General features: G+C 39.9%; 1 protein-coding gene across 4 annotated transcripts in view; it reads left to right on the top strand.

Annotated features, from left to right (window-relative positions):
- Nucleotides 1-1,792: 1,792 nt before the first annotated feature.
- gdpd4a (glycerophosphodiester phosphodiesterase domain containing 4a) overlaps nt 1,793-24,258 on the top strand; it is a 97,705-nt gene continuing 75,239 nt past the window's right edge. For 2 of the 4 annotated variants that reach the window (XM_060923463.1, XM_060923461.1), the window contains exons 1-3: nt 9,726-9,817; nt 16,809-17,140; nt 17,575-17,678. In XM_060923463.1, the coding sequence (XP_060779446.1) occupies nt 16,958-17,140; nt 17,575-17,678 (287 nt within the window). In that variant the 5' untranslated portion in view covers nt 9,726-9,817; nt 16,809-16,957. Of the gene's footprint in view, nt 1,881-9,725; nt 9,818-16,808; nt 17,141-17,574; nt 17,679-24,258 lie in introns of those variants that run through there. The other 2 variants (XM_060923462.1, XM_060923464.1) reach the window with 2 other exon arrangements.

The raw sequence follows: 24,258 nt of genomic DNA, 5'->3' as shown, positions 1-24,258 counted from the left end.
AGTAACAACCGAAACCAATGAAAATTTGTCTCAAATTCTTGAGAAAAAAAAGGCATGGTTCTTCAGAATATGATATAAAAAATTTCCTATGTAGATAGTCAAAAGTTTGAGGAGTTTTAGATTGGGTAGTGCTGGGTATTTTGTTTTATAAATGAAAAGAAAGTTTTGACATGATGGAAATTCAAAAACTTTCAGAATATCTCTGTATTTACTCTGTATATCCCTATATACAGTACTGTGCCCATGCAAATAAATTCTGTCAAGTAAAGATGCCTTCAAAAACAATGAAATGAAATGTTTCTAAATAAAATAATCTACCACAATGAGCAGTAAACAGTAATAAACTAAGTAAAGTTGATGTGGTGTGACAATGCTTCACCTTTCAAAATAAATAAGTAGGAGTGGAGAACCTGCCACAGTTCTTCAGGAAACTTTGGCTGTCACACACGTTTGGTTTTGAAGGCAAATCTTTACAAAAATCCTTTTTTATATGGGCTATGATGTAGTATGTTGCTTGTATGATGTAAAATGTCAGCTGAAATTTTTACTTTTTTTTTTTTTATTGTGCATGGAATTTATCTATGTCCCGCAAGAACAATATCACGCAGATGAGATGTAATCATTTTGATGTGCTGAGGGTCGCTTTTCTCCATTTTGGGACTGTTTTCCTACCTCTTGAGGTAAACAGTATGGCCCTACAGAAACAGTTGAACTCAAGGAGCTTTAATTAATTAGCATAATTATGGACCTCTGTCACACCAAGATGGTGACGCACAGAAAACATGAACACTCTGCATCGACCTCAGAGAGTTTTGAGTCACAGGGATGTAATTTGTGGTTGACATCCGCAAATAGATCCGTGAAACAAAAGATGAATATATCTGTTCTCTGTTACTGCTTTTTTGTTATTGTTTCCTTCTCTGTAAGATCAAAACATTAAGTGTATAACTCCATACTCGTTACCATGGAGTCAAGGCCATGCATTCTAAGGCTAAGCTAGCTATGCACTAGCTAGAATCTGTCCAGAAAAATTACGTCATATAACCTTGCGCTATCTTGCAGTTGCACTCACTAGGCAGGCTTTCCTTTTCTTTTCTGCTGGCTTTTAGCTGGTGGGAGAGCAGAGTCTGCTATGTTTGCCCATGCCGACTTGTTTTGGTTAAAAGTAGGTCAAACGGCCCACGGTGGTCATGTGATATTGTTACTCATTTGCTTCAGCAATCTCCGGAATTGTAAAATGCAGGATGTTTTTTATCTTGGCAAAGTATTTACACACAGGACACGACGTGTGCAACAGCGAAACATCTCGAAACTCCAACAGCAGTAGAAACAACATTTTTCCCTATAATTCAACTTTGCATTCAGAACCTTTAAGTAATGTTTCAAAATATAAAATTTGACCCAGTAATGTAGAAGTCATCAAATCTAACACTGAGGGCAAATTAGTATAAAAATTAGGATGCCTATAACTTGTATACAGTCGTGTATAACTACAGTTTAATTATAACGAAAAGCTATAAAGATTGTAGTTTCTGTCTGAACAGAACTGTGATGCAGTAGATGGACTAGCTAGGTTAAATTGCTGCTGGGCAAATGAACAGGTAAAATAACAGAAAACAGAAAGCACTCTGTAGGTCCTTGATAGAGGGAACACTGATGTGCAGACACCTCCATGACGTTCTTTCAGACCCCCCCCCCCACACACTCACACACTCGCACAAACTCACTCACTCTCTCTCTCTCTCTCTCACACACACACACACACACACACACCTCCTGCGTCTGTGTGTGAAGCAGGCTCTCCTGCGCAAAACGTGCTGCCAGTGCCAGCTATACAAAAACCTCCAAGTCACTGAAGGAAGGAGCTTTTCATCCAGACGGTGAGTCTCTCTCAAAATGTCAAGTTATTTTATTCACAGACTATTAAATGGAACAAAGACCTTGTGCTCTCCATCACATCACATCACATCACATCACATAAACAAGCTGTGTGGATGTTAGCACGTCTTCTAACATGATGAATTCAAGTGTGTTGGAGGAAATGTGATATGTGACAAGGTGGATGATTGAGAGAGAGAGAGAGAGAGAGAGAGAGGCTGCTTTCACCTAATTTACTGTTTAAGGTTGCAGCAGAGATAGAAACAGCTGCACCAGTCTGATGGAGAAAAGTATTGAGGCAATGCTCACAATGATGTGCACAGATGGGCTATTCAGCTCTGTTGTTTTTACACACGCACACACTCTTCTCCCCTTTTCCTCTTGCACAGCTGTGATTGCACGTTAATGCTTTGAAATAAAATCTTGTGTGATTACAATAATGTGAAAAATTAGCCTCCGTGCACCAGTATGTATCATATATATAAAATGGACTGAATGTACACTGAAAGCACTGTAATGCTAATCTCGCGTTAATATTGCATGTGATTTTCCTTATTTACCTGTGTGTGTGTGTGTGTGTGTGTGTGTGTGTATTGTAGTGGGGACTGAGTGTCCCTACAAGGATAGAATATTGGACAGTTTTGACCTTGCGGAGATATTTGTATAGATCCCACAAGGAAAGTTAGTTAATTCCTTCCCTCCTTCCTTCTTTCCTTTAAACAGCATACCAAAACAAAGTGTCAGAATGTTTACTTTTAGTTCCTGAGGTTAGGGATAGATTTAGCATTATAGCTGCTTTAATAAGTATGTCAATGGTAGCTCCTCAAAAGGATAATGAGAGAGAGAGAGAGAGAGAGAGAGAGAGAACTGTAAAATAGCACTTTCCTTCAATCTGTGCAGTCTGTTCATAAAGTAACACACTTTTCTGTAAGTGCACACACATGCAGTAAACCACATTAAAACATTTTTTTTTTCCATGCAGAACTATGTTCATGATGCAGTTTCTGCATTTGTAGATCCTGCTTTTCCAATGCAGCAAGCATATCCTGACAATATTTCTCTCTGGAAGTCTGATGTGGTCTATTAGCAGTGATAAATGAGTGCTTTTATGATGGTGTCTTATTGTTGACTTCTAGTAGCCTGTCTTGATTTCCCTTTCATATATGGTGGTACAGTATGTAGTAACAGTGCCATAGTTAAGACTGTTCATTCAAAAGGCTCTCAAGAGCTGTTTCTGAGGCATTGTTTGCCCCTTTTTCTGAATTGCAGTGCTTCAGACGTTCCTGTACTAATCACTGGAAGGTTGTGAGTTCAAACCCTACACTCTCACAAAACAAAGTACATCATTGTACCTTTAAGGATACAACAGCTTGTCACTGGGACAATATCCTCTAACACACACACATTATAAATTTTATATATAAAAATCGCATGCATACATACCTTTTTCACCCTAAAAAGGTATACATAGTTACCTTGAAGTCCAATAATGGGGGTACATTAGTGTAGAGCAGCGTTTCTCAACCTTTTTTCAGTCACGGCACCCTTCAGAAGTATGCAAATTCTCAAGGCACCCCCATATAAAATATACGCAGTCATGCTGACCATACGCTGACCCTGGCAGTGACGTTGTGACATAGGAAAGGGGGCCGTGAGCCAAATTTTGATGATGCATGAGGCGGCGATGATCTGCATTAGTGTAAGTATCATTTTTTAGAATTTTAATTCATTTTATGTATTTCAATGTTAGAATATATAATTTTTTGACAGCACCCCTAATGAAGCCAGACGGCACCCCAGGGTGCCACAGCACCCCGGTTGAGAAAGGCTGGTGTAGAGTGTACCTTGGGGAGAAAGTGGACTCCCACTATACCCCTATTTCTGACAGTGTGCTATCCGAGAGCTACTGTTGCACATGTCCTCACATCAGCCCTCTGCTCTTTTAGGTTCTGCCGAACTTGTAAGTCACTTTGGAATGAATAAATGAATAATTCAATTAATGACAGGACAATATTTTATGTCCTGTGTGCCTGAGCAGTTGTCCCCCCCAAGTACCACTGCATCATAAGTGCCTGAGAGGTGGCCGATTAATAATGATTCAATCAGTTAGGCCAGCTTTGCATGTTAACTGTGTTCCTGCTGTACACGCTGTATTTGTTTTTAAACAAATTATATCAACTCCCAGTGATAACACTGTATATTAAGAAGCTATGAGAAAAAAAATTATAATGCTTTATGTTATATTTGTTAGTTTAATTAGTTAGCTCTCTGATTTAAAGAGAAAAAAAAAGCCTTGCTGAGCAGCATCGTACTCAGGACTGCCAGAAATGTATGTATTCATTGAGAAGTACTGTATTGCACAAACAACACACCTTAAAACATGTCTATCCCTAGATTATGTTGCAACAGAGGTTATTCTGGGAGGAAAAAAACGTGGACTAAACTCTTGGTCATGAGGATTCTCCCGTGGTAGAAAACTTGAAGGATGACCAAGATCTCTAACTGTGACTGGAGACTCCTTCCATAAATGTCAGAATTGTGTTATAGAAAATGAATCAACACCTTCTGACCAACTGGATTTGAGAATTCAACTGTGCTGTGGTATAAATAAGAAAGACAATTCTTATTTATACCAATTCTGCATCACTTCTAATTACTCCTCAGAGAGATGCGGAGACATACATTTTATCAGATAGCAGATTGTGAGTATTTCAGTGGCTTGTCTAAGAAAAAAGGTTTGCATTTATTGATCTGGCAGATGCTTTTATCTAAAGTGGATTGCTGAATTCACTCTAATCATAAAGGTGTTAAATTAGCTGTCACTGCTACAAGTGCTACAAGACTAGAAAACAAGTGCAAGATACACTCAGTGGTCACTTCATTACTACAGCTACCTTGTACTTACACTTACTGGCCAGTGTATCAGGTTCCTCTAATAACTGACTGCAGCTTATATGGTCCTATTCACAATATAGTACCTGGCTGTTCTTACCACATCCATCATGAAAGAAGGCCACAATAAGACCAAAGTTGACCAGAAATCGGGTGTCACAATGGTGTAGCGGTTAGCACCATCACCTCACAGCAAGAAGGTTCTGGGTTCGAGCCCAGCTGCCGAAGGTGGCTTTTCTGTGCGAGTTTGCATGTTCTCCCTGTGTCTGTGTGGGTTTCCTCTGGGTGTTTACCCTACAGTTCAAAAGACATGTGGTTAGGTTAACGTGGGGCAGCCATGGCCTGAGGTTGGACTGAAGTGCCCTTGAGCAAGGTACCTAACCCACAACTGCTCCCCAGGCACTGTAGCATAGCTGCCAACTGCTCTGGGTATGTGTGCGCGCACGCGCGTGCATGTGTGTGTTCACTGCTTCAGATGGGTTAAATTTCACTGTGTGCTTACAGTGGTGCTTTAAAGTTTGTGAACCCTTTAGAATTTTCTATATTTCTGCATAAATGACCTAAAACATCAGATTTTCACACAAGTCCTAAAAGTAGATAAAGAGAACTCAGTTAAACAAATGAGAAAAATATTATACTTGGTCATTTATTTATTGAGGAAAATGATCCAATATTACATATCTGTGAGTGGCAAAAGTATGTGAACCTTTGCTTTCAGTATCTGGTGTGACACCCCCCTTGTGCACCAATAACTGCAACTAAATGTTTCCAGTAATGATCAGTCCTACACACGACTTGGAGGAATTTTAGCCCATTCCTCCGTACAGAACAGCTTCAGCTCTGGGATGTTGGTGGGTTTCCTCACATGAACTGCTCGCTTCAGGTCCTTCCACAACATTTCAAATGGATTAAGGTCAGGACTTTGACTTGGCCATTCCAAAACATTAACTTTATTCTTCTTTAACCATTCTTTGGTAGAATGACTTGTGTGCTTAGGGTTGTTGTCTTGCTGCATGACCCACCTTCTCTTGAGATTCAGTTCATGGACAGATGTCCTGACATTTTCCTTTAGAATTCGCTGGTATATGTTAGGGTTTTGCTGGGATTCAAACCTGGTTCACTGGTGTGATAATCCAGCAACCCCCCACTAGGCCACCAGGGGGATGACTCAAATGCAGAGGTGTGAGGCGGAAGTAGAAAAAGTATCAAAAGGTTTATTTACAATATTTACAAAAAATCCAAAAAGTATAATCCAAAACGCTCAGAAGATCTTAAGGGAAAAAATAAAAAATCCAAAAGTTCAAAGTCAATACAAAAGCCAAAAAAACTAGAAAAGAAAAGGCAAAAATACCAAACGCTCAGAAGATTCACAAAGTCAAAAAACAAAATCCAAAAGAAAGCAAAAATACAAAGAACACAAGGACATGGACGAGGAAATCGGAACAGAGGTAACTGGAGCTTGAACATAACAGCACAAAGACTCCGTGACAAGAGGACTGAACTCAGGGGGTATAAATTGGAAACAGGTGACACTAATGAAAACAGGCAATCAACACCAACCCAAAACACAGGACACAGTGGCGACCTCTAGAGGCCAAAACAAACATAGACAAAAAACAGGAAATAACAGCGGCCTCTAGAGGCCAAAACAGTCCCAGTCCTAACAGTATAATTCAGAATTCATTGTTCCATCAGTGATGGCAAGCTGTCCTGGCACAGATGCAGCAAAACGGGCCCAAATCATGATCCTACCACCACCATGTTTCACAGATGGGATAAGGTTCTTATGCTGGAATGCTTTCTCCAAACATAATGCTTCTCATTTAAACCAAAAAGTTCTATTTTGGTCTCATCCGTCCACAAAATATTTTTCCAATAGCCTTCTGGCTTTTCCACGTGATCTTTAGCAAACTGCAGACAAGCAGCAGTGTTCTTTTTGGAGAGCAGTGGCTTTCTCCTTGCAACCCTGCCATGCACACCATTGTTGTTCAGTGTTCTCCTGATGGTGGACTCATGAACATTAGCCAATGTGGGAGAGGCCTTCAGTTGCTTAGAAAGTTACCCTGGGGTCCTTTGTGACCTCGCCGACTATTACATGCCTTGCTCTTGGAGTGATCTTTGTTGGTCGACCACTCCTGGGGAGGGTAACAATGGTCTTGAATTTCCTCCATTTGTACACGATCTGTCTGACTGTGGATTGGTGGAGTCTGAACTGTTTAGAGATGGTTTTGTAAACTTTTTTAGCCTGATGAGCATCACCAACGCTTTTTCTGAGGTCCTCAGAAATCTCCTTTGTTCGTGCCATGATACACTTCCACAAACATGTGTTGTGAAGATCAGACTTTGATAGATCCCTGTTCTTTAAATAAAACAGGGTGCCCACCCACACCTGATTGTCATCCCATTGATTGAAAACACCTGACTAATTTCACCTTCAAATTAACTGCTAATCCTAGAGGTTCACATACTTTTGCCACTCACAGATATGTAATATTGGATCATTTTCCTCAATAAATAAATGACCAAGTATAATATTTTTGTCTCATTTGTTTAACTGGGTTCTCTTTATCTACTTTTAGGTCTTGTGTGAAAATCTGATGATGTTTTAGGTCATATTTATGCAGAAATCTATAGAAAATTCTAAAGGGTTGACAAACTTTCAAGCACCACTGTGCCTGTGCTTGAGTGTACATGTGACAAAGTCCTCTTGGCTTGACGACTTCTTAGAAATCCTGCTGTACCTGATAGACGTGTACAAGCACTACACAGACTACTATGTCAGTATCACTCTGTGGTGCTGCCCCACCACTCAAACAGTATCTCATCACTTGTCCTCTGATGGTCCGTTTCCATTGATGGATGGATTGACAGTCATTAACTCTATATCCAGAACGTGCACATATGTGGCACCTGAGATGGCAGCTAATGATTATAAAGTTATCCTACTGTACTTCTTGGATTTGTCCTACCAAGCCTACTGCGCATGCGCAGAACACATGACATCATATCTTGGAATTGGGACCGAGTTTTGTCCTACCGATCAGCTGGGCTGATAGAAAACAGTACTACAACCTTTTCCTTTATTAAAAGTACTCCATAGACAGTAGTTAAAACACGCAAAATGTATCAGTCTTAACTAATGCTAACACCTAGCCAAAAATTAATCCATATTATACGACCGATGGATGTTCAACAACAGAAAACATACAGTGAACAATAACTAAATAAACTGACTGTTATACATATTCAATTCCAAAAACACAATCCATATTAATATGTTGTCTACACATCACCAGTGCAGCCAGCATTCAAACAGCGAACAGCGTCAAAACAGCTGGAAGCTTGAGGTAGGATTTTCCTGACAAGCAGCACGGCTCGGCAGATGAGTCTGTTGAATTTTCCTACCCTCCTGGATTTCGCGCATGCGCAGTAGGCTTGGTAGGACAAATCCAAGAGGTAGGATAACTTTACAGAACGGGAGCATCCATACTACTACCACCAGACTTCACAACAGCATCTTCCCTGAGGCAGTCAGAATACTTGACATCCTGCTGCCTCTAGCACTTACCTGGACTAATCAAAACCTCCAAACAGCTACCACTGCACATCTGTCACTGCACACCTGCACTTTATAATGCTGCTAGTGGACATTTTAAATTTTCTTATTATAACACTCACTTTTACTATTATGATGCTTTGATCTCTACTACTATCGTTTACTGCTAGTATACGCCATAGTTTACAGGCAATGGTTGCGCTACTTTTTTTAGTCAACACTTTTTTTCTGTTGTCCTGTGTATTCATTGTATTATTTGCACTCATCCCACAACGTTGTGTATTTGCACTTTGTGTAGTCTTGAATGATGTGTATGTCTTGTATGTGTTGTTGGTCCTGGGGAAACATTTAATTCCAATTTATACAAGCTATATAGAATAATAATAATAAAAACTAGAGATGCATTTTTGCAAGAAAATGTGAGCGTGATTGCTCAGCACAAAAAAGATGAGTGTGGCTCATTATGGATAGATGTGCGTGTTAGGTGAATTGGTCTGAGCCATGAAATGACGTTTGTTGGCTGTTGGATGAATCATGACTAAGTGGCAGAGCTTGGCTTCTGATGGCTAGTGTATTTCTATTGGGTTAAAAATGCATTGCTGCCAATGGGAGAAAAAGAGAGGGATGAATAGCTACAAAAAGAAAAGTGCTATGAAATTATTGCTGATTTCTTGTGAGTTATCCTGAGGTGTCATTAAGTTTGCTGTCTTTCTGATGAAGCGTGACTGAGCAGATTCCAAAACTCTGTATTCCTATGGAGCAAAAGAAAAAAAAGGCAGAAAGAAAAACAAGAGAATGAGTGCGTCTTTCCAAAAATGGTATACAAGCACAATATACAGGCACAGAACGGACGAAATGAAGTTGGTTTAAGGTCAATATCTCAAAAGCTTCAGGAGAAGACATGCGTCAAAAAAGTGGTCTGATGGATGACAATAGTGCGCTTGCTACACAATCGCACCAATCACTTGACTAATACATCTTGTAGCTGTAGGAAGAACAGAAAGATCTGTAGCTGAATGCAGGAGATGAGTGATACACAGTGAGTCACTCAGGAGTCAAAGTCCAAATAATCCAGTGTTTTAATAATAGCAGGGATAGGCCCTACACAAGGGAACATCATGGCAAGAGAGCACACCTACACAGATCTAATGTTAAATCAGAGGTGTAGTGCTGGCGTAATGGTGTTTCTGCGCGTTCACGTGTCCTCAGAATAAGAGTCCTAATCCTCAGCTTCCTACTTAAGGGATTCTGCGAATGAGTAACGTCCACGCTGGGATTTAAACTGGAGATGTAAGGACTGCAACCGGGAGGAGACGACCAGTACTGTGGCTTTTGCTGCGCAACAAGTAGGAGCAGAAAGCGCATGCGCAAGGCTCTGGAACCTCTACACGACAGCCGAGCAGTGCTCGACCGGACCGGCACTGATGGGGTGTCAGATATTTCCGGTTTTCTGAGCACCCAGGACAAACGGCCACGACGGAATTAAAGGCAGTAAGTGAAACATGTTTTAATGTGTTCATGTAGTGTGTCTGTGGTTATTTATGATCTTGTTCATCGGTCCAGTCGGTTGTGTTGAATTGGAGTGAACTAAAGTAGCACTGGTGCAGTTTCAACTGTTAGCTTTCAGGTTTTAACGCTGTTTCAAACTCGGTCATTAAAATATAAAAAAAAAGCATTAAAAAAAAGCTTTTAATTGATGTAACGATGTAATGTCACATGTGATTCAACTATTTCATGATTGTATATGCTTTATTCTATTGCAAGGGTGGGTGTGTGTGTGTGTGTACAGTTACAGGGTGTTGTGTGTGTGTGTGTGTGTGTGTGTGTGTTTTGGAAGAGGAATATATTGTGTGTGTCAAGGCGAGAATAAATGAACTCCAGTGCTTCCTCTACAGGGATTGATTGTTTCTTTGTGTCCAATGTATAGCACAGTTCAGCATCTTCTTTGTCTTGAACAAACCCAGACACATCATGATTTTGGCAGAGAAGAGAAAATCACCTGATCCCTGATTTTTAATTTTGTTAATTGAATTGTAGGCATGTATCTGACTTGCTTTGTCTGAAGCGGTGCAGTATCTGTGTGCATGCCCCTCTATCCAGACACGTTCATATTACATTCATTCATAAAAGACATCAGTCTCTGTGCATATCAGATGCTACACAAAGGAAATCAATCAATAGATAAGTGTATTTGAACTGAAATCTGTTCTTGTACCTCTTCCTGTCTTTTTGCACATCTAAAATGGCTCAAATAACTGTTTGTACATGGGAAATTGACAACATTTTGAAGTATCCACAGATGTTCTAGGTGTTTATTCTAACTAATTAGCAGCACATGCCTTTTTTTGTACTTTTTTTGTAGATTAGGGAACACAATATGTTTGAGTCTTCAAAGAAGCCAGCATTTACCTTAACCAGCTTCATGAGCTTGGTTCTCTTAACAGGTTGCTTTTCATTTTAAAATTTAAATTCCATTTTAACTGCTTTTCAATTAACAGATGTGCCTTGTCAGAAGTTAATTAGTGGCATCTTTTGCCTTTTTTATGCATTTGAGATAATCAAATAGTCTTCTTTTGGCTGCCACCATTAGGGGTCACCACAGCCGATCATCTGGATCCACATATTTGATTTGGAATAGGTTTTTACACCGGATGCCATTCTTGATGCAACCCTCCCCAATCTATTCGTGATTCAGACTGGCACTAAATATGCACTGGCTTGTGCAAACCCAGTGGCTGGGTATTTTACCTAATCTTCATGTCTTTGAGGGAAACCAGAGCACCTGGAGGAAACCCGCACATGTGCAGGGAGAATATGCAAACTCCACACAAAGGCCCCAGTCAGCCATGAGGTTCGAATCCAGAACCTTCTTGCTGTGAGGCGACAATGCGAACCACTGCACCACCATGCTGCCCTGAGATCATCATATAGTAAATAATAAAAACCCAGTGAATAGCCCTATTCAACTTCTGTAATAATCCATATTAAGAACCGCTCACCTAAGTAAAGAGAAATGACAGTCCATCATTACTTTACTTTAAGACATGAAGTGTAATTTAATTAATAAAAATAAAGAAAAGACATTAAATTAGAAGGTGGGTCCAAACTTTTGACTGGTACTGTACGAGTATGTAAGATGGCTGCTGCATGTATCCTATCAGCAGAAAATCACTGTGTCTCACTAATGAGACCAAATGTGTGCCTCACCGAGGGCCAAAAATCGACCATGTCCTTTCCAGCAGAAACCTATGGTGTATTGCCACAAGTCAGAGTCCTGCACGGGTCCATTTTTTGAGACCTGCACCCACCCATATCCGTACAGTGCATTACCCACCCACCCACTAACCCGTGGTTATTTCAAAGTTAAATCCGTACCCGCCCGGACCCGTTAACATTCTACCCGTTACCCACCCATGCCTGTGAAAAATCAGACAAATCGAAAGTATTCCCACTGAGAACTTTATTTTTAAATGCGCCACTGAAAAAAGCGCGATGCCAACGGGATTTCAAACAATAGACCTAGGAAATAGTCAAGCCATAACTGGCAATAGCTACATGTTCACGTTTTTTTTTGTTTTGTTTCAAAATTTCGTGTAGGCAAGTAATAGTAACTGGAAAACGCGCAGAACATATGCTGTACCGGAAAATTAACACAGCTGAAAACGACAGCAGCAGCAGGCTATAACAAAAGAGTCAACCTGTCGTATGCCAGTATTTTTTTACATCCTTTGCACGCTGCATATCCAGTTACTGTATTGTTATCTTCGTCTGCTATTAAACCAAATTTAATCCACATATCAGACTTTGCCCTGGAAGAGTCGTTGTTAACTATTGTATATGCACCGCTAGACAACTTTGCTTTGATCTGCTCAGACATGCTGTTGCTACAGACGTAGTCGCGGCAAAGTGACGAAATAGCTGCATCGCCTGGACTGCTGCGATAAGAAAATAGGCCTACGATAGATTAAAAAAATAAAAAAATAAAAAAGCCTACTGAAATTATTACCATTTTGATTCACATGCTACCCATGCTACCCACCCGTATTTTAACCTGCCCGCCTGCATACCCACCCGTAAAATTTCGGAACGTTAAAAACCCGCCCATTTCGGCAACTTTTCACCCGTGTCCGTGGGTACCCGACCCGGTGCAGGACTCTACCACAAGTTATGTTTAATATATACCTGTAAAATTTCTCACTAATCTTCAACGGCAAAAAAAGTTACATACATTCAAGTTATGGCACTATCAGGGGCCTACAGACACTATATTTTGCCATATTACTTTGTATTTGTGATAAAGACATGCTATAAATATACTTGTAAGGACAAAATTATTGACAGAAATTGACTTGATATGTAAAATCAGTCATAAGTGCGAACAACAATATCTTCCCCATTACTGAAAAGACTGCTCTCTGCTAATATGTACTGAAAAAAGCAAACAAAAAAGTCAAAAACTCTTCCTTGTAAGAAGCCAGTAAACCACTGAAACTTGTCATTAAATGTACGTCTTATCATTTAAATTTATATTCCAGTCTAGTTGAATTTAGAGAATGATTGATTGAATTTTATGGCTTGAAGAATATTACTGCAAAGGGACTATGGACACTACAAAGTAGCCAGTTACAACTCCCAACTATTCTGAATTGTTTTCAAAGCATTTATGAGCTTATAAAAGGTTTGAAAGTAGGAATACAATGTATAACTTCAGTTATCCTATGCTATTCTAACATTCAACACTATTTGCAAAAAAATAACTTATGTTCATAGTAAAGATATTAAAGGGCATCCATCATTCTTATATCTAAATGTCTCATACAATTTGTCAGAGAGGTGGCATACCTCTGTCATACAGTACTAACCAAAGTGCCATATATGAATAAAAAAATAAACGATTGAGAACTCTGAATATGAGCATGACATAAGGGCCTACGGACACTACAGCTTGAAACGTAGTTGCTTATAGCTTTTTACGGTATGTAATTGACTCTTTGTATGAGATAACATGGGGCCTACGGACACTACAAGTGAGTTAATTGTCCTGTATTTTGTAATTCAGCAAGACATTCCAAGTACCATATAGACAGTGTTCTTACTAAAGACCCTCCATAGTTATTGTATTGAGCTCATTGTATGTCTCTCAGCATCGTGTACATAGGGGGGCCTATGGACACTACGGAGATTTTTGTCATTTTGACATACCATTTTGAATCATACCTCAGTAGTATTAGGAAGTTATATTGTGAACATGTTTGTTTTTTTCCCGTCTGGATACTTTGTAGATGAGAAATTCATTATAAACTAGAAAAAGCACTCAGAGCGCAGACCTCCGCCAAGAATCCTTTAAAAAAAATCCGGGATCCAGAAGGTGATCCGGATCACCGCCAAAATGTAATGGATTGTTACTTGTGCCCAGTCACACACCTGAAAAAAATTTCAGAGCAATCCGTTCATTACTTTTTCTGTAATATTGCTAACAGACAGACAGACAAACAAACAAACAAACAAACCAACGCTACCGAAAACATAATCTCCTTGGCGGAGGTAACTAGATATTAAATGCAAATTTGACATCATGAGCTTGATAAATTTGACAGAAAATCTCAATAGTAAATCAGTCACACTGCAGACATTTCATGCGTGGTCCAACAAGATGTATACTTTGCAACAAAATGGTGTACATATAGAATAGAATATACTTTTATTATTGTCTTCAACCTGAAAGATGAAGAAATATGATACACTAGTGCAAACAGTGCATCCAAGAAGTTGAAATCATATATTACAACCCCGATTCCAAAAAAGTTGGGACAAACTACAAATTGTAAATAAAAACGGAATGCACTGATGTGGAAGTTTCAAAATTCCATATTTTATTCAGAATAGAACATAGATGACATTTCAAATGTTTAAACTGAGAAAATGTATCATTTAAAGAGAAAAATTAGGTGATTTTAAATTTCATGACAACAAAACGCATCTCAAAGTTGGGACAAGGCCATGTTTACCACTGTGAGACATCCCCTTTTCTCTTTACAACAGTCTCTGTAAACGTCTGGGGACTGAGGAGACAAGTTGCTCAAGTTTAGGGATAGGAATGTTAACCCATTCTTGTCTAACGTAGGATTCTAGTTGCTCCACTGTCTTAGGTCTTTTTTTTTTTGTCGCATCTTCCATTTTATGATGCGCCAAATCATTTCTATGGGTGAAAGATCTGGACTGCAGGCTGGCCAGTTCAGTACCCGGACCCTTCTATGCAGCCATGATGCTGTAATTGATGCAGTATGTGGTTTGGCATTGTCATGTTGGAAAATGCAAGGTCTTCCCTGAAAGAGATGTTGTCTGGATGGGAGCATATGTTGCTCTAGAACCTGGATATACCTTTCAGCATTGATGGTGTCTTTCCAGATGTGTAAGCTGCCCATGCCACACGCACTAATGCAACCCCATACCATCAGAGATGCAGGCTTCTGAACTGAGCGCTGACAACAACTTGGGTCGTCCTTCTCCTCTCTAGTCTGAATGACACGGCATCCCTGATTTCCATAAAGAACTTCAAATTTTGATTCGTCTGACCACAGAACAGGTTTTCCACTTTGCCACAGTCCATTTTAAATGAGCCTTGGCCCAGAGAAGACGTCTGCACTTCTAGAACATGTTTAGATAAGGCTTCTTCTTTGAACTATGGAGATTTAGCTGGCAACGGCAGCAGGCACGGTGAATTGTGTTCACAGATAATGTTCTCTAGAAATATCCTGAATCCATTTTGTGATTTCCAATACAGAAGCATGCCTGTATGTGATGCAGTGCCGTCTAAGGGCCCGAAGATCACGGGCACCCAGTATGGTTTTCCGGCCTTGACCCTTACGCACAGAGATTCTTCCAGATTCTCTGAGTCTTTTGATATTATGCACTTTAGATGATATGTTCAAACTCTTTGCAATTTTACACTGTCAAACTCCTTTCTGATATTGCTCCACTATTTGTCGGTGCAGAATTGGGGGGGATTGGTGATCCTCTTCCCATCTTTACTTCTGAGAGCCGCTGCCACTCCAAGATGCTCTTTTTATACCCAGTCATGTTAATGACCTATTGCCAATTGACCTAATGAGTTGCAGTTTGGTCCTCCAGCTGTTCCTTTTTTTGTACCTTTAACTTTTCCAGCCTCTTATTTCCCCCGTCCCAACTTTTTTGAGATGTGTTGCTGTCATGAAATTTCAAAATGTCTCACTTTCGACATTTGATATGTTGTCTATGTTCTACTGTGAATACAATATCAGTTTGAGATTTGTAAATTATTGCATTCTGTTTTTATTTACAATTTGTACTTTGTCCCAACTTTTTTGGAATCAGGGTTGTACAATACAGAAGATGTACAACTTTCCTCATTGAAAAAAAAAAAATGAGAAAAAAAAATCCATGAAATTGTAGCAATTTTGACCCACATTCAGTGCCGTCAAATTTTTATTATTGCAGATATGAGTGTGTGGTTTTTGACATCTGACAGTCTTTGCGGTACATTATCTGAAAACATTCAAATACTACAGTTATTCTGTTTCTATAATTCTGAAGTGTGTGCATAACATTTGTCAAACATGAATTGGCTCACATTAGTGATTTTCTGCTGTATCCTATTGGCGCATAGTTTCTGCACTTCCTCAGAAATTAGCAGTACTCACTTGCGTGGTGCAGTACCAACATAAATTGTGGGGGCGTTGTGGTATGATGTGATGTCAAGTAGTCACGAAAGATGTTCCCATGCATAACCCTGATTACGAAAGTTCTTACATAGTAATATTTGATACCTCTCACCTGCTGCAATAGGGAAGCACATGGGAATGATTTTAACATCTCGTAAAAATGTCATAGATGTGAATAATGTTGAATTTCTCATATCATCTCTAGCCACTTTATCCTGTTCTACAGGGTCGCAGGCAAGCTGGAGCCTATCCCAGCTGACTACGGGCGAAAGGCAGGGTACACCCTGGACAAGTTGCCAGGTCATCACAGGGCTGACACAGATAACCATTCACACCTATGGTCAATTTAGAGTCACCAGTTAACCTAGCCTGCATGTCTTTGGACTATGGGGGAAACCGGAGCACCCGGAGAAAACCCACGCCGACATGGGGAGAACATGCAAACTCCGCACAGAAAGGCCCTTGCTGGCCACGGGGCTCGAACCCGGACCTTCTTGCTGTGAGGCGACAGCGCTAACCACTACACCACCGTGCCGCCTGTTGTGAACATTAAAATGATAAATTGTACTGAAATAATAAGTATTCAAATATACCGTATTAAAAATATTTAAATTTTCGCAGCCTCTTATTGTCTCGTCTCTCCTTTTCTCCTTTTCTTTCTCTCGCTGTCTTCTCTCTGTTTCTGTGTATCGCATCACTGTCTTTCATTACAATTCTGCATCTCTAACCCTCTCTGTCTCCTCTGTACTAACTGCCTGTTTCTCGGTCTCTTTCTCTCTTAGGTCTTCCGCATTATGGACTGACCCCTGCTCTGTTGGCCGTGTATATCCCCTTTCCGCTGTAGAGAGAGAGTGTGTGTGTGTGTGTGAGAGAGAGAGAGAGAGAAAGAGAGAGACTGAGTGTGTAAGTGACGTGTGCTCCATGGTGACCCATGGGCCGCTCTCCCATCAGCCTGTCCACACTGAAGCTGGGGAGGTTAAAGGTCATCCGCAGGCAGCTGCTTCAGCGCTATGAGCACCAGCCCTTTGTCTCCTGCCTGGCTGGACTCTATGGCTGCCAGTGGAGGCGCTATCAGAGGGCCAGAGCCCAACCTGGGGAGTGCTGCTGTAACAGGGTCAGAACTTTTTTTTTTTCCTCTCTCAGAAACAGCTTATTTAGACACTTCCCTGGTATTTGCTGATTTCATGAACACTGCATCGATTACACACTCTGCTGACACAATCTGCAGTTCCTCGCTCCAGACAGACAATCGGCTCTGCTCTACTTCAGCACCAAAACAGCCATCTAAATGACAGATTACTTCTTGAGTCATAACATCTTCTAAATGATGAGAGATGATGAAAGAAAAAGGGAGGGATAGAGACAGAGCAGTGATTGGAGTATTGTTCCATCCAGCTCTCATTCTGCATGACTCACACTGTAAATTACTCCAGTGCAGGTTCTCAGAAGGACATGCTTCTGCAAATCTCCTGCCTCATTGATATACATTGACTGACTGTGAAGTCATTACTGAAAGCTGTTTGTCTCTGTTATTCCTCATTATTTCAGTTGGAGTGTACTAGTTTTATCCTCCTCGTCATCACTTTTTTCCTGACGCTTGTTTTCCTGTATTTCTGGAGTGAGGCTCAGAATGACTACGATGACTTTGATTGGTAAGTAAAGCTGCAGTATATGATTTGACAGATCAGTCAGGTTTGCATTAACAGGCCAGTGTTTTCGTTAATGATGATGAAATGATTATTGCACCTTTCTTTCATGACTAAAACGAGACAGTGACGAGCTAAACATAACTCTTTGATCACGAAAATATGACGAGATGTATCTGTTTTCGTTGACGAGACGAAAATGTTAGTGGGTTGGCTATAGGACTATCAAAATGCATGGTGTTTCCTCCAACGGCGCATGCACGAGCAAGAGCGTGCACGCGAAACAATGTCTACATCGCGCATATGATGGAGTGCACAGAGAGAGTCTGCGTGTGTGCTTGTTCTTGTAGCGCATGCTAGACAAAGAGTATCCTGATTGGTTTACAGACATCCAAACTCATTTCAGGAAGGTGTCATGACACCCCCCCGCTGATTGGGGGGAGTCATGCGTCACAACACCTTCCTGAAATGAGTTTGGATGTCTGTAAACCAATCAGGATGCTCTTTGTCTAGCATGTGCTACATGAACAAGCACACATGCAGACTCTCTCTCACTCTCCGTCATATGCGCGATGCAGACGTTAATGTTTCGCGTGCATGCTTTTGCTCTAGATTCCGGGAGATATTCTCCAATTTGCGGGCCTCAGGGAGCCACTATCAATATGCGGGAGACTCCCGGAACTTCTAGGAGACTTGGGATATCTGCACTAGACAGTGTTTATGTAGAGAGCATGCACACTTCAATCAATCTTTTATTTCAATTACATATAAACATATAATAGACTACACGATTCTGCAAATAGCGTACTGCTAATCAAAGCAGACTCATGTTTACAAAGAAAAAAATATTTTATATGAATTAATATAATACTTAAATATGTATGAAAAAGAAAACATACTTGACTAACAACTAAGAGCAAAACAGAGCTATAAGGACAAATTACAACATAACGTGGCCACAAACAAAATGGGCTCTGTATGGTCATGCATGAAAAGCATTGCAGGTAACAAGTCTGACTCAAGTAATACCATCACCCTTGAGGGCTTTGATTCTGACTATGACCTTGCAAATGCCCTGAACAGTTTTTATAACCGTTTTGATAGAACTGATTTTAATAGTGAAATACATGACCTGAGACATAGACTTAAGGACCAGGATCACCATCAAATAAGAGAAAAGGATATTTTGAGAGTATTCGCACACACAAAAACAAACAAGAGTAAAGGACCGGATGGTATCTGTGGTCGTCTGCTGAAAACATGCTCAAAAGAACTGGCTCCAATATTCCACCACATATTCAACAAGTCCCTGCAAATCCAGCGTGTGCCCAAATGTTGGAAGGATGCTGTGGTGGTCCCAGTCCCTAAATCCAGCTGCCCTAAAGTATTAAATGACTTCAGACCCATAGCGCTCACATCCATAGTCATGAAAACTTTTGAAAAACTAATTAAATCTGTAGTTATGCTGAGGACACAGCCTGACATGGATGCATTGCAGTTTGCCTATAGACCACAGAGGGGAGTTGAAGATGCCACCGCCACCCTTCTGAATATGATTTTTAAACATTTAGAAGGGAAAGACACTCATGCACGGCTCTTATTTATTGATTTTATGTCTGCTTTTAATTGTATCCAACCTCATGTTCTGATGGGAAGGCTTGAGGAGGAATTTAATTTGAGTAAAAACCTTTTGGGGTGGATTTTAGACTTTCTAATAAATCGGACACAGAGAGTACGGATCAATGGGACTATGTCTGACCAGACTTGCTGTTCCACTGGATCACCACAAGGATGTGTTCTGTCCCCTCTGCTGTTCATTTTATATACAAATATGTGTCAGAGCAACAGAGCTGGCAGATCCATTATAAAATATGCTGATGACACAGTTATTTTAAGTTTGTTACATGGTAGTGAGACAAGCCATGGCCCAATAGTAGATGAATTCAAAGACTGGTGTGACACGTCCTTTTTACAGATGAATGTTTTGAAGACCAAGGACATGATTGTTGATTTTAGGAAGTACCCCCAGACTCAGATTCCCACAGAAATACATGGTCAGAGTGTGGAGATAGTGGACAAATATAAATATCTTGGCACTATCATCGATAACAAACTCACTTTTGAGGCAAATTGTGAAGCTGTTTTTAAAAAGGCCAACCAACGTATGTATTGTCTGAGGAAATTGTCTTACTTCCACATTGACCGAACCCTACTGACTCTGTTTTATCGTGCTTTTATTGAATCTATTTTATCCTTCTGTTTGGTATGCTGGTTTAACAACCTATCTTTGAAAAACAAAAACTCACTTAATCAAATAGTTAAATGGTCTAGCAGACTCATTGGAGAGCCACAGCTTAGCCCTGAATCTTTATACAACAGGCAACTGCAGAGGATAGCGGAATCCATTTTACAAGATGGCTCCCACCCATTAAATAAGGAATTTCAGCTCTTACCCTCTGGTTATAGATACAGCCAACCTGCCTGTAAAACAAAGCGCTTCAGAGGAAGCTTTGTCCCCTCTGCTATTAGAGAAATTAACAAAATAGCCTCTAAACATGGACTGTGATGGCACATTTCTAGGGTATTTTAACTATATGATACCATGTCTCTTAAATAGGATGCACTACTTTTGGTGTTGTCTTGTGTTTAGTGTGAAATGCTTGTATGTTATGTCTTGTGTTTAGTGTGGAATGTTTGTATGTTATGTGTGTCCAAGATGTTTGGGTGTTTTGTATGAGCAGAGATCACTTGACTGCAAACCAAATCTACCTTTGGGTACTAATAAAGTCAACTAACTAACTAACTAACTATTTGGTAACAAAAAGAAAAAGAGGAGACAATACTTGTTATTTAATATAAAAAGGTACAGTAATATATCAATAACATTAAAAAAAAAAAAAAAGAGTTTTACAAGCCTGTCCCCAACAACTAAGACCATATGTTAAATAAGGTTGAATCAGAGAGCGATATAATGTCATAAGGGTATGTAGTGGAATAAAATGTCTAAGCTTGGCCAAAAGGCCGACAACCTTGCTTATTTTGTTGCAAATAAAATTAATATGAGGCTTCCAAGAAAGATTGTCATCGATTATTAAACCCAAATATTTGACATACTTTTTACGTTCAAGTGAAACAAGTTTGTTTTGAGACACTGTTTTGAGCAGGGATGAGAATTTTTCGCGGATCCGCGGAATTCCGAGTTTTTCTCGCTGAAAAATGTCATTTTTGTGAAACGTGTAAATCCGTTGAGAAAATTTCGGGGGGGGGGGGTTTCGGGGTGTGTGTCTATGGTTAACGATCTGTGGTCACCTTATAACGCAGACATCCCAAGTCTCCCGGAAGTTCCGGGAGTCTCCCACATATTGATAGTGGCTCCCTGATGCCCGCAAATTGGAGAATATCTCCTGGAATCTAGAGCAAGCGAGCAAGAGCGTGCACGCGCAACATTGTCTACCTCGCGCATATGACGGAGCGTGAGAGAGACTGCGAGTGTGCCTGTTCATGTAGCGCATGCTAGACAAAGAGCATCCTGATTGGGTTACTCAGCAAAATAAGCCAATCAGCTTTCAGTATGGGCGGGCTTTTATCCCTTTTCTTGAGGACCGACGTTTTCAGTTGAGTCAGTGCAGCCTACAGGATCGGCATGGCAGAGAGCGCGCGCACGCCCCAAAAAAACAAAATACAAAACCCACTTCACCTCAGATTACACAAAATAATCTCCCTGTCTAATAATCTCCCTGTCTGATAAGGGTCAACAATAATGACAGTTTCGCGTGATGTACTGTTTGCAGCAGTGATTTCAGCATTGCCCATGGTGGCTTAAATGATTGTAAAGGACATGTTGAGATGAGGAGTGTCATTTCATGTGCATTATATTCAGTGATGCGAATAACGGCGTTAGAAATAACGGCGTTACTAACGGCGTTACTTTTTTTAGTAACGAGTAATCTAACTAATTACTTTTTACATCGTTATAACGCCGTTCCCGTTACTTACAATAAAATACTATGCGTTACTTTATTAAAGCTGTTCTCATCTGGCACGCTGCTCGTTCAGCCTTTCTTTACTCTGCTTTCGTGTGGGGCGGGGAGACACGAGACAACGGCACAGTAAGCCAATCAGAGTAGATTTGGACAACATACGTAGGTAGGCCACGCCTACTGCACTACTGCGTGGTCTTTCAATCGGAAGACACAGCGATGGCGAGCGGTCAGCCCAGCACTGCGCTTTCACATTGGAAATACAGCCATTACTTTTCATTACTTGAAATAAAAGGCAAGAGTGTTTACATGCAATGCACATTATGTCGAGGAACAAAGCGTTTGTCCTTGTCAGTGGCCAGTAATTAGTAACAATTTTAATAACTACAAAAATATATTACATTTGATAGATGTCTTATCTCACATTGTCCCACAAAAATATTAATATAGTGTAGATAACATTACTAATTGGTTCTGTTAAGTGTCCATTTCAGTCATTAAACACATTTAACATTTACTTTTATTATGATTACACTAATTGAATTTGATTTTTTTTGAGGGGGAACAAAATGTAACGTAATAATTACTTTCCCTGGTAATTAGTTACTTTCATGACAAAGTAACTCCGTTACTAACTCAGTTACTTTTTGGGAAAAGCAACTAGTAACTATAACTAATTACTTTTTGAAAGTAACGTGCCCAACACTGATTATATTTAGGTCTACAACAGGCTGGCATGAAAAGACCAAACTTATTGAAGATTTCCGTAAAGTAACAATGTATGAATATACATCATATATATCACATGTATCAAATACACGTCATATACAAGTGTGTATCTTTTATAAATGGGGTTAGCTTATCTAATGTAGCATGTTGGGGAGAATCATAGTATCATATCTATATTTCTGATAAAATTTTAGGTATGATACCGTGTATAACTCTCCCACTTATTGCTCATTTCATAGGGGGACGGGGGGAATTGCTGGTATGTGCCGCGCGGGAGCATCTGCCCAAATTTTTTAGGCCGAGATGAACTTAGTTTTTGATTTTAAAAAAAATTCCAATATGTAATGCCCATTGTACATGCCTGTTCTTTAATTCAAAATCACCATCTTGATCTTCAGATTGACCATATGGTATATGTATTACATTACACAACATCCTGTCCAGATAAAACCTAGTTAGTACACACAGCAGTTGAAAAGGAAGTGATAAGTGATGTTGAATGTTGCCTGCTTAATATGCAAGACCTCCTGCTACCATGATAACATCAGAAGAAAGCTTAAGAGAATTATATGATAGCACTTTTTTCTGGTTTGCACTTCATTTTAAAGGATTAGAGTATTCAAAGACATGAATAGCAAAAATGCAGAAATATAATACTGTAGAGCTCGTTTATATTAAAAGGTGCATTGATTTTTTTTAAAAATCATCAAATGTGAATTGATTAAAAACAAGTCTCTTGTCCAATATTAATCATTTTCACCTGGTAGTCCACCAAGAAGGGGAATTTATTTCCAAATAAATTGCAACTTTTTGCTGATAAAATTAATGGTTTTGGGGTAAAAAAAAAAAATTGCCAAAAATCATTAGCTCCCGCCCCCTGGGCCCCTACCGGGGCTCTGCCAGGGAAATCGATAAATCAAACGGGATAAAGAACTGTTTCCGATGGGCATGGCTCGATAGTAGCGTTACCGTGCAGATAGGGACACAAACTGTGACGACATGCCTGATGGAACATATCCGAAAAGTGGACGTGCCGGGAAAGGTTCTGTGTATTCTGTGCTCAGATATGATCAATTATGGAAACAGAGGAGCTAGAAACATCCAGGAGCACATCAAAACAAAAAAGCACAAAGGTACGTTTTACTTAAATTGTCAAAGATAGAATCAGGAGGAATCTAATATATCGTCACGGTTACCTCCATTATCGCTCACGATATATATTTATCTTAAAGTTTATAAACATTTTAAACCATCATTGAATTTGAAAACATTATATATATAAAAGGCGCACCCCCCCTTTGAAATCCCCCCCCCATGCACGCTTTGCGTGCGTTATGTCTGCCCTTGGCAGACATTTCAGAGGTTTTTTTTTTTTTTTAAATGTCCCATTCTCATCCCTGTTTGAGAGTATGTTATGCACAACCTGTCAACCTCGATTACAATTTCCTATCTCTGTATTGGCCTAATTTAATGTTTTAAAGTAATTTTTTTCAACTAAAATGAATGGACTAAACCCTTTGTTTTCGTCAACTAAAACTAGACCAAAACTATCAAGGATGGAATTGAATAAAATGTGACTAAAACTAATAAGCATTTCGTCCATAAGACTAAAACAATCAAAAATGGCTGCCAAAAACACCACAACACTGTAACAGGCTGTTTGTAATGCAGTATTGTTTCTATACTAACAAATATACACAATCAATCTCTTCGTTCCATTTAATCAGTGTCTCCATGCCTTCTTACGATCATCTTTCGGCTACTCCCATTAGGGGTTACCTTAGCAGATCTTCATGATCCATATAATTTGATTTGGCATAGGTTTTTACACCAGATGCCCTTCCTGATGTAACCCTCCCCAATCTATCTGGGCTTGG

This window comes from Neoarius graeffei, chromosome 6, assembly GCF_027579695.1.
Source record: "Neoarius graeffei isolate fNeoGra1 chromosome 6, fNeoGra1.pri, whole genome shotgun sequence".
NCBI classification, from domain to species: domain Eukaryota; kingdom Metazoa; phylum Chordata; class Actinopteri; order Siluriformes; family Ariidae; genus Neoarius; species Neoarius graeffei.
Note: the sequence above shows the minus strand (reverse complement) of the source record. Positions and strands in the feature narration are given on the sequence as shown.